Here is an 11,085-nt window from a genome sequence, read left to right on the forward strand (position 1 = left end):
AGTTTCTCACACAAGCATTTTTACTGCCTGCAGTTCTGTCCAGGTGAGCAGGCACTTGCAAGACTCAGATTATGCTTTTAACCCTCACACACAGCATAGCGAAGTTAACCAAATGTCTTAGTTCAGGGGTATATACAGATTAGTCAGTACGATACAAATTATTTCCTTCTGCACACTCCACAATAAAATTAGATTTCTGCAAAGAATTTAAGGCTTCCTCCAAAGCAAGAGTGCATCTCTGTAGAGAGATTTTCCATACAGTTTGATCATCCTAAGAGCATAAGTAACAGGAATGGTTTATCAAACAGTCATGAAAGTTAGGCTCAGCTAAAAGAGCTGGTGTTGGTGTGCCGTGCTTTTAATCTGGGAACATCATATTTAAAAAAAGAATATGCAAACACATGATACTACACCCTATCCACTGCTTTGGAGCTTTACAGCCGACAGAGTTACTATAGGAACTTAATTCCTGGTGCCGTAGCACCGAGACACTTGAACACAACCTGATCAAATGCCTTCAGGACTCTGCCTTCACACTGTGTGCAACCACTAGCTGCTAATGGCATGCACAAAGCTTGAAAAAAAAATATTATTTTCAGAGGATTACACCAGACGCAGAGAGATATGCAAAAACAATGACACCAAAGGAATCAAAATATTCATGGCTCATAAAGCGTGGTAGAGAAGGAATGGCTCCAGCTCATCGCCTGCCTCTGCTTAGATTCTTTATAGCACAATGAATCAACATTACCCCTTTTAGAAAACCATCCCGAGTCCTGCTTATCTAGGGACAAATCCACCTAATCCTGCTCATACAAGCAAGCACAGCAACTTCAAGGGAGCTGCCAGTCTGGGGGAGGACAGTAGAATCTGGCCCCTTTTTTGTGAACAGTCCTGGGACTCCTCTGGGGTGCGACACAAAATCCATTATTAACGACACACTAAAAGCTGAGCTAACATGGCACCTGCTCTGCCAGCACTAGCCTGCCCCGGCCGGCTCTGTAGCACCTTCGTCCGAGCTGCAAGCACGAAGAATGCCCGCAAGTACCTGCTGCCAGGCCCTGGCATTGAAAATCATGAGCTGTCTCACCCCAACTCACAAAACCAGCCTAAGAAATCTGGGAAAAGGCAGGGTCTTTCCTGCTCTAGGACGCTCTGCATCTCCCTGCAATGGGCAAGGGCAAGGAACAGAGCGTTTTTGCTTCTTTTTACTGCAAAACCCTTCTTATTTGTCCATGAGAGCTGAGGACTCGGCAGCAGGGTAAGACAGCTCTTCTCTGGCCTTCACCCCCACGGCGCTGGGGCCAGCAGCAGCCGGTGGGGCAGGGGTGCTGCAGGGATGGCAGCGCCCACCAGTACAGCATGGGGTGCTCGGAGGGGACACTGCCCTGCTTCACGGTGCTGGTGCTGAGCCCCACGCTTTGCAAAGCATTTCACAGCCAAACATGTCCCCAGCCCTTCTGCACCCATCCCAAACCCATTCCTCCATCCCAAACCATGCACATGCACCCCAGCTGCCCCTGCCCCATCCATGCCCCATTTTGGGGGTGCGGGGGGGGGGGGGCTGCAGAGTGGCCGGGGGGGGGGCCTGACCTCAGTGGGATGCAGACAACAGTTTGCTCCCCCCTTCGCCATACTGGGTGCTAGCCCTGGCTGGCTGGGGTGGCCCCAGGGTGGGGGACCGGCTGGCTACCCAGGGGAAGCCAAACCCTGGTTTTAAGTCCTTGCTATAAAGGTGGCTGGGGCTGTGCAGCCAGCCCAAGGAAGGAACCGCGGGGGCAGGCAGGAAGGAATGTAGGCCAGTCCGGCTCGAGGGCTCCGGGGAGCAGCCGGAGCCGCTGCGGGGCCAGGAAGGGCCCCCGCACCCAGCCCCGGGCAGGGCCGCTCCTCCGGGTCCCGGAGGTGCCGCATCCTCCCGGCCGCAGCGGGGACAGGGCTCCGGGCAACCTCGCTCACGGCAGAGCCCCCGCCCCGCAAGCTTTCAGGGACCGACAGCAGCAGACGCCCCCGCCGGGCCCGTCCCGGGGCGCTCGGCCGCCCAGCCCTGCGCACCCGCGGAGCCCTGCGCACCCGCGGAGCCCTGCGCACCCCGCCCGCCTCCCCGGTTCCGCGCAAAGCAGTAACGAAACCGAGCCTACCGGCACTTTTCCAAGCCTGGAGCGGTCCGGAGCGACGCAGACACGACCCAGGTGGGTGTCCGAGAAAAACCCGAGGGCCCCCGGCGGCTCCGCTCGTCCTGGCCCGCCGCGGCGCGGGGCGGCCCCGCTCGCCCCCCCGGGAAGGGCCCGGCACCGCTCCGCGTCCAGCCCCCGGGCTCGGCTCTGCGCACAGCGAGATACAAACTGCACAGCATAAAAGAAGCGGAGATCCATGGCCGGCCGTGGTACCTCGAAGGAAACTATTTTAAGGGGCCAGGCTGGGCAGTGAGGAGCGGGAAACTTGCCTGCACCGGGCGTGGTGGATTTTATTTTTCAGATGTGCAGCCCCAGAGGCTGCGATCCACTTTCCGCTCGCCTTCTCCTGCCCGATAAACCCTTTTTAATTTTTTTTTTTTGTCAGGAAGAAGAGGGTAGATTTGTTTAAAGTTAATTTTTAAGGTACGCAAGGCTTGCTTCCCGAGGGCAGCCTGCGGCAGGCTGGAGGGGACGGCCCGCCCCGTCCTCCCGCGGTGCCCCCAGTCAAGTTCAAGACGGGCCTGTCTGGGTTCCCTCCCGGTCAGCGGAGGTACGGAGCCCGTGGTGCGGGTCCCCCCGCGCCCCCCGGAGCCGGGGTCAGCCCGCAGTAAGGGCCGGCTGCGGAGCCGCACGGCCGGGCTGCCGGTGCTGGGGGCTGAGCACCGGCCCCGCTCCGCCGGGCCAGGAGGCCGGCCGCATCCCCGCCGGAGCTCCGGCCAGCCCCGGGGCCACGGAGCCTCGGGGCGGGAGGGGGGCGGTTTTCACCGTCGCTCTGGCTGCTTGAGGCTCCTGGGCGGCGCCGGAGGAGCTTCTCGGGTGAGATTTCTCTGCTCGACCCCTTTTCTCTCCTGAGGACGGGGAGGCTTCTCCGCATCCTAGTCAGAAATAAAGGAATAAAACAAAACAAACAAACAAAAAACAGACGATAGCGGAGAAAGTCCGGCGCGCCGCGAGGCCGCCGCGGGTCCCCCCGGCAAACCGAGCCCGGTTTTGGCGGGGCCGGTGCTGCCCGGCTCGCCCGGCCCCCGCAGCCCCGCGGTGCATGCAACGGGCGGCGGGGGCTGCGCCGCCCCGGCCCGGTACTCACCGTCGGGGCCTCCCCATCGCGGCGGCCCCGGCGCTCCTCGGCGGCGGCGCGCCCCGGGCTCCCTCCGCTCGGGAAGGTGGCGGGGAAGCGGAGCCGCGGGGCGGGGACGAAGGGACGGGAGAGAAAGCGGCGGCGAGGAGGAGGCTTCACCCGGCATCGCCAGCCAGAAACCACCGGCCCGGCCCCGGCAGCGGCGCCGAACCGGGCCCGCGACGGCGCCCGCGGCTGCCCCCGTCCCCCGGCGGAGGTCAAGAACGGCTCTTTCCAAAACAATAAACTTTTAATGCTAAAGCAGTTATAACCAAAAGCTGTACAGAGTTGGATATTTTTTGTTGTTGTTTGTATTTTTTTTGTTAGAAAACAATTTTTTCTCCCCCATAAATATTCTTCAGTTCCCGGCACTTTGTATCAATAATTAAATTACGAACGATAAATATGGCATCATGGATATGTATTTACAAAAAAAGTTATTACAAAAAGGCAACTGTTATACTAAACGTCACAATCTGGGTAGAATAAACACCACATCCTCATCCTGAAAAATACTGACCGACCCCATCAGACGAGAATACATTCACAAGTGTAATGCTCGGAGAGAGAGAAGGAGAAAGAGGAGTAGAGCAGAGAAAGAAGCAGCAGGAGAGCTAGAGAGGAAAGTTCAAGACATAACAGGACTTTGGCACGGTTTAAGACTGTAAGTTTAAACAATCACCACTAAGGCGAAGGAGAATTTTCATCCTCATGTCAACATCCCACCGAAAGAAGGAAAACCAAAACAAATTAAAAATAAAAAGAAAAGTGAGGAATTGGAGGAAGAGGGACTGGGGCAGGGAGGAAAAAAAATATCAAAGAAACAACTGCGACTGCAAAAAAAAAAATTACACACAAAAAAAAAAGAAATCCAATCCTGAGAAAAGGACATGGCTAGTCCAGCGTCTGGGCTTGCGAGAAATAGTAATAATTATAATATAATAATAAAAGACACACCCCCCCCCTCCAGATCCTGGCAGTTAACTAGGTGTAGCCCTATGCGGTCGTCAGTGTGGAAACTCCGTTTCCGTGGGAGCGAGCTGCAGTTGGCTTGATTTGTCTTTTTTTTCCCCTTGTTCCCAACGCATTTGGTCCAGTCTCTGGCTGGGCAGCAGCTGCCTTCACACATACCACTCATTAAAATTGGGGGGCAGTCCAGGGTTGTGGCCGGGGTTACTCTGAAGGGCGGCCGGCGGCGTTTTAGTGGAGTCCTTACTGCCGGCGGAGCCCACCGCAGGGGGGGTGGAGGACTCGTACCCCGAACTGGCTGCAGGGGAAGAGTCCGACCCCTGGGATTCGTGTACCTAAAACCAAGAGGCAGAGATGGGAGCAAGCTCAGGGTCCCCGCCACCCTGCTGAGCTGGGCTGGGATGCTCCCCCATGCAGGAGGGACACTGGGGTCCAGTGGCTCGGCCCCTGCCCGGTGAGCAGGCGGTTCATGCCTTGCCGGCCACCCTGAGCACCATCAGCAAACGCCTGCCTCGGCTCCTGGACGCCCCACTGCAGCATCCAGGCGTGGGGGGCTGCAGCATCCCGGCGTGGGGGGCTGCAGCCACAGGCCAGGCTGTGTTTGCACAGCTCCCCAGCACCAAGCCACGCTCAGGAAATCAGGCAGTGCTTGCACCGGTGGGAGCACAAAAAGAAACTACGCCGTTCCACTGGGCTGTGCCCCAGCCACGGCCTAGGCACCAGGGATGGCTCGGGCCATGCCTCGGGAGCCCGGAGCGGTGCAGCAGCGACCGCTCGGCCCTGCCCTGCCCGGGGAAAGGAGCCCTGAGCACGCCAGCGACTGAGCACCCTTGCTCAGGGAGGAAAGGGCTGGGGCGCAGGGGTGATTACCTTCATGTGTTTCCTAAGTGAGCTGGGGTGGGTGTAGGATTTGTCGCACACCTTGCAGATGTAGGGCTTGTCCGAGGTGTGGACATGCATGTGTTTCTTCCTGTCGCTGCTGTTGGCGAAGCGCCTGTCGCAGCCTTCAAACTCGCACTTGAAGGGCTTCTCACCTGTGAAATTCAGAGAGGGTGAAGGAGGGCCGTTCCCCTCTCCATCCCTGCCTGCCTCCTCCAGGACAGCCTCTGCCCCACTCGCCCCACCTTGGGGAAGCACGAGCACCCCGAAAAATGAAGAAGGGGAAGACGGACAGCAGGGTTTGTTATGTGTCGGACATATTCAGGTCAGCCTTTGTTACTTTTTAATTCGCCTCCCACCAGACCCGTGCTGTGCTCCGGCGGGGCCGGCGGCTGGCCGAGCCGGGGCAGGGAGAAGACCCGAGATAAATTCAGCGGCTCGGACCGTTTCACAAGACGTACTCAGGGATACGAGCCAAAATAGGGTCCCTTCCTGCCTTCCCCCCCTCTTCCCTCCACCCGGGCGGAGGGCCGAAGGGGAGACGGGCTGCAAATAGAAATAGTTTGACAAAAACTATCGCTGATTTAATTAGGAGAGATGCCAATCAGGCCTAAAAATAAAATAAAAAGGAGCGGAAGTAACCCAAAAGAAGCTTTCATTAGCATTTCTATGGTTCCCTCCGCGGAGGCGCGCAGGGGGCCGGCAGTCCGCGCAGCCCCGCGGGAAGCGTGTGCCCACGGAGGGGGGGACACCCACGGAAGGGGCCCACGGGCCTTACCTGTGTGCGTCCGCTTGTGAATCTTGAGGTTCTCAGAGCGGGCAAAGATCTTGCCGCAGCCGGGGAAGGGGCAGGGGAAGGGCTTCTCCCCCGTGTGCACCCGAATGTGGTTCACCAGTTTGTATTTCGCCTTGAAGGACTTGCCTTCCCGCGGACACTCGTCCCAGTAGCAGATGTGGTTGTTCTGCTCCGGCCCCCCGACGTGCTCCATGGTGACATGGGTCACCAGTTCGTGCATGGTGCTGAAAGTCCTGTCGCAGCTCTTCTTGGGCCGGCTGAGCTGGCTCTCGTCGAGCCACTTGCAGGACAATTCTTGCTTGATAGGCTGGCGCATGTATCGAAAGAAAGCGCCGGGGCCGTGGTGGTGGTGGTGGTGGTGGTGGGCCGCCACGTTCATGCCCATATTCATGTTCATGTGGTTGTAGTTGTGGAACTGGGCGCCGGCGTAAGGGTCCGTGCGGGGGCTGGAGACGGCCCGGTAGGGATCCGGTCGCCCGAAGAGGTCCCCGCGCAGCCCCAGGTGCATCTGCCCGTTGTCCACATGCCCGTTGGGGGACGTGTGGCTCGGGCTCTGCTCGTGGAGCCCCGGGAAAAGCAGGTAGCCCGGGGTGTCCGGGATGCCGCCGGGGCCGTGCAAACCGCCGGGGGAACCGCCGAAAAGCCCGTGTTGCGCCGTACCGGAGGCGGCGTCCGCGATACCGGAGCCTCGGTTGCGAAAGAGAAAGTCGCGGGTGGAGTTGAAGGCGGCGGCCCCGCCGTAGGAGGGCACCTGGCCGGCGTGGTGGTGGTGGTGATGGTGGTGGTGGCCCAGGGCGCTGGCGTAGCCCGGCGCCTGCGGCGTGAACGCGGAGCTCTGCCCGGCGGCGAGGTCGTGCGGGGCCGCGTTCAGCTTGAAGGCGGCGGCGGCGTGCGAGGAGTCCCCGAAGGGGCCCAGCCCCATACCGGCGGCGGCGGCGGCATCGCGGCCCGGCATCTCGTGGTGACGGGGCGCCGCAAAGCCGCCCACCCCCAGCGCCGGGAACTGCGGCCCGCCGTCCAGCAGCATCGTCATGGGCGCGGGGCCGGCGGCGCGGCGGCAGCCTGCCGCCCCCTCCTCCTCCTCCTCCTCCTCCTCCTCCTCCTCCCGCCCCCAAAAAAAGTCCAAAACCACCCCAAAACGCACCCCCGCCCCCCTCCCCCCCCCGCTGCGGGCGGGCAGCGAGGCGAGCACCCCCCCGTCCGGCACGGAAACAAAACCCGGCCCCAAAAAAAGCCACCCGCCCCCAGAGGCGCCCGCCCCCCGCGCCGGGCCGGGCCGGGCCGGGCCGGGCAGGGCAGGGCAGGGCAGGGCCAGGCGCAGCGCGGCCGCGCTCCCGCTCGGCGCCGTCGGGGCACTGACGGGGCGCCCGCCCGCGCCTCGCACATAAACCAACTCCGGGGCCAGGCCGCGCCGCGCCAATGGGGAGCCGCCGGCCGCCGCGTCACCTGACCCGCCGCCCTGCCCTCCCATTGGCGGCGGCGCGCTTGATTGGCACCCGCCCCGCGCCGCCGGGGACGCTGATTGGGTGCGGGAGGCTGGCAGGTAAAGCGGGAGGGGAGCGGAGGGGGGAGCGGGACGGGGCGGGGGGAGCCCCGCGGAACCCCACGGAGCCCCACGGCGCCCCACGGACTGAGTGCTGGAGGGGCGGCTCAGGCCGCGCCGCGACCCTGCGCCCCGCTGAGAGGCCCCCCCGTGGGCGGTGTCCCCGCTGCCGCCGTCCCCGTCCCCACCCGCGCGTCCCGCCGTGCTCCACGCCGCGCGGGACGCTCCCCGCGGGCGGCGCGGAGGGGGAGGGGGGTGAGAGGCGTGAGGCCGCTGCAAAGCCGCCGCGCGGCTTCAAAACTCAAAACCCCTCAAACCCCCTCAAAACTCGAACCGGCGCCTTCGGGGTGGCTCCTCTCTTTTTAATTTTATTTTTCTGATCCTTTCCTTTTTTTTTTTTATCCTTCCCGACGAACGGCGAGGGCAGAAGCGCCCCGAGCCCAGCGGGGGGTCCCGCTCTTGCTCCCCCGGCCCACGGGAGGCGCGGGGCGCAGCCGGCCCTGGTCCAGCCGCCCCGTTCCCGGCGGGGGGTCGCGCCCCGCTCCGTGGGTAGCCGTGCTCCCTCCTCTCCCTCCTCTTCCTCCCCGCCGCCCCGCGAAGCGCGGCCGAGCAGCCCCGGCACGCCGCCTCCGCGCCCTGCTCTTCCTACATTCGTTTATCTTTTTTTTTTCCCTCCCCATCTCTCTTTCTTTCCCTTCCCCCCCCCCCCCCTTTTCTTTTTAATTTTATTTTGCAAAGGCAACGTTCTGCCTTGGAATAATTATCAGTTGCAGACAGCGCTATAAATCCACTCATTTTCTGTTCTGGAAAGCATTTGCAAAGAACTATGGGGAGCAAGAGTGGAAATAAAAGGCAGAAAGAAAGATGGCTGTAATTGTAATATCCTGAGCTTTGCTGAGCCCCCAAGTCTGGCTATTGGGCAGGTCTCAGCCTCGCCGCCGGCTCTCTGCAGGAAACGTAAAATCTGATCAAGTTCAGAAGCGCATTGAGAGCCCGCTTCAAGCAGCGCTTTATAACGGCGGCCCTTTCACATCGCTCCCCCCAGTCAGCCCCGGGAAAGACTTCGCATTCTTTATTTTAGGGTTTACGGGGGGGGGGGGAACAAAAAAAAAAAAAAGACAAAAAAGCGCGCCACCGATATAAAATCTCCCCGAGAGGTAACACCAGTGCCCGTCAAACACTCAAATTTCCCAGGCCACGGCCGCCAAGATCAGTCCCAAAGTTGGAAGGTGAGTCCCTCGCTGCCGTTAATGCACGGTCGCAGCAGAACAAGAGGCGGGAGCGCGGGGGGCCCGCCCGGGGGGACCCGTCGGGGGTGCCGGGGCCGCCTTCGCTGCGGGGGGGGAGGGGGACACGCGGGGGGGGCCGGGCAGGACCGGAGCCCCCTCCGCGGCGTGGCCGGGAGCTCGGGAGCCGGGGCATGGCCGGGGACACCCGGGCACCGACCTGCGGCCCCCGGGTGTCCCCGGCGAGGCCGCGCTCCCCCCTTCGCTGCTCCGCGGCGGCTCTACCTGCCTGGGTCCGGAGGTAATTAATTACCTCCCGCACGTCTTGGGTCCTGTCGGCAACAACAACACCCCCCCCCCCAAAAAAAAAAAAAAAAGGCGCAAAAAAAAGGGGGGGGGGGGGCATAATTCAATTAGGCGTTAGCTGAGCGCCGGGGAGGGCAGCGCCTCTGAAGTCGCCGACCTGGAGCGACCGAGGGCGACTGACCCCGGCTTGTGCGAGGCCTCACGTGTAGCCCGGCGCATTATCCGGCCCTAATGGGATGCTCCGGGGCCGGGCGGGCCGGTGGCGGCGGCGGAGAGGCGGCGGGAGAGCGGGGCCGCGCCGCGCTGCCTGCCCAGGTGCCCACGCCACGCGGGACTGAGGCCGGGCGGGGGGGGGGTGGGCTGAGAAACCCTCCGGCTCGGAGAGAGGGAGCGAACGTGCCTCTACGGCCGGAGAAGATTTAAAAAAAAATTCAAAATATTCTAAAAAGATTTTAAAAATTAAAAAATAATTTTGTTTTATCGCCTAGAAAAATCCCCGCGCGGCGGCACCGCAGGGCTTCGGGAAACTCATCCCGGGGGGGGGGGGGGGGGGGCTGTAAAAAGAAGCGATCGTAGCTTTGGACGAGGACTCGCCGTTTCGGGGAGAGTTTGGCGGCTTTGCAAAGCGGCGCCCGTAGCTCCGCCGTGCCGCCGCGTACTTGGGGATCGGGCTGCATCAAGTAACCTGTAAATCCTTTTTTATACGTTTATCATTTGTGCCCTGCCAGTTTTGCCTGGGCGGGGGCCCCCAGCAACAGCCGCACGGGCGCTATTTACACCCGAGCCCTTCCTGGCTGGAATTTGCCGGTTCGGGGACAAAAATGGCATAAAATGCATTCATTTGTTTTTTAAGGGCATTGTCGATTCGGCCTGTGGTTCCTCCCTCCTTTCGTAATTAAAAAAAAAAAAAAAGTATAATTTATTTTGTATGATTTTTACCACTTCAATAAATTCCATTTTCATTCAGCTGTATTTCTGGCCGATCCCAATTTCTTTTCCAGAGGCGGGGGAATATCACATCTCTCCCTCCTTTTTTAAAATCTATCTCAATTGCAAACCTGCAAACAACAGCACCCAGGAAAGTAGTCTCGCAGCCTCCCCTTCTCCCGTCACGCTCCCAACGCGAGGGGAAGGCAGAGAAAGATGTCAAGAACAGATATTCCTGTAATTCTCCTCCACCACCTTTTTTTTTAACCTTTTTTTCCCCCCTTTGGGATGATTTGGGAATTTAACAACCACAAAAATATGAAACCCCTGGGAAGCGGTGCGGTCCCTCCGCTCCCGGACCCCGCCGGTGTCCCGCATGGCGGCGGACCCGAACCTCTCCGCCGGGTTCCCCCGGTGCTGCCCCCCACTCTGGCCCAGGGACCCTCGGGGCTTAACGCTGCCCCGCCTCCGCACCTCTGTACGGTGCGGGGAGCCTTGCCAGGGGGGGAAAGACCGCAATGTCTCGGCCCTGCACTGACAGGGCAGCGCGGGGTAAAAAAAAATGGTCCCCAGTGGGTGCCCACTCGTTACGGCGGGTTTCGCGGCGGGGCAGATGACGTTTGGGCAAGGGCTCCCGGAGCGGGGGATCGGCGGCTCCGCGGGTTTCCCTCGTCCCTTGCACAGAGGGGGAGAGGAAAAGGCAAAACAAACCCGGGGAAACAGCAACAAAAATCCCCGGCGCCGACCTGCGAGTCGGCTGCCGAGGGGAATATTCCGTACGCCCTAAAGAGCTTTTAAACCGCGCTGTATCGCGGATAAATGAATAACCCTAACAAGCGTAAAGACCGGTAGTTTTTCTCCTGCCATAAACATATTGCATCTCCACTGTAATTCAATGCAAACCAGGAGCGAACGAGACATTTCCATTGTAGCTGTCACTCAGCGGAGGTGGGGGGGGTGGGGGGGAATCACTTGTACATTTGAACTTCAGAGGTACGGGCTGGAGTAAACAGGTCTGAACTTCGGCGCGGGGAGGGGGCGAGGAATATCAAAGGCCAGGCGGAGGCAAGCAGGAAGACCTGAGTGGCGAGGAAATGTGGGTGCCAGCTGGCTCTGTCCTGTAGCCCGGGGAGCCGGGACGGCACCGC

At 60.7% G+C, this 11,085-nt stretch overlaps 1 protein-coding gene across 1 annotated transcript; it reads right to left on the bottom strand.

Moving 5' to 3' along the window:
• Window positions 1–3,558: 3,558 nt before the first annotated feature.
• ZIC3 (Zic family member 3) lies at window positions 3,559–6,968 on the bottom strand. Its single transcript, XM_064462724.1, has 3 exons — window positions 5,918–6,968; window positions 5,131–5,294; window positions 3,559–4,595 (listed from the first exon to the last, which is right to left on the bottom strand). The coding sequence occupies exons 1-3, from the start codon at window positions 6,966–6,968 to the stop codon at window positions 4,413–4,415; spliced, it is 1,398 nt and encodes a 465-aa protein (XP_064318794.1). The 3' UTR covers window positions 3,559–4,412.
• Between the last annotated feature and the right edge of the window lie 4,117 nt (window positions 6,969–11,085).

Source organism: Phalacrocorax carbo, chromosome 11 (assembly GCF_963921805.1).
Source record: "Phalacrocorax carbo chromosome 11, bPhaCar2.1, whole genome shotgun sequence".
Taxonomy (NCBI): Eukaryota; Metazoa; Chordata; class Aves; order Suliformes; family Phalacrocoracidae; genus Phalacrocorax; species Phalacrocorax carbo.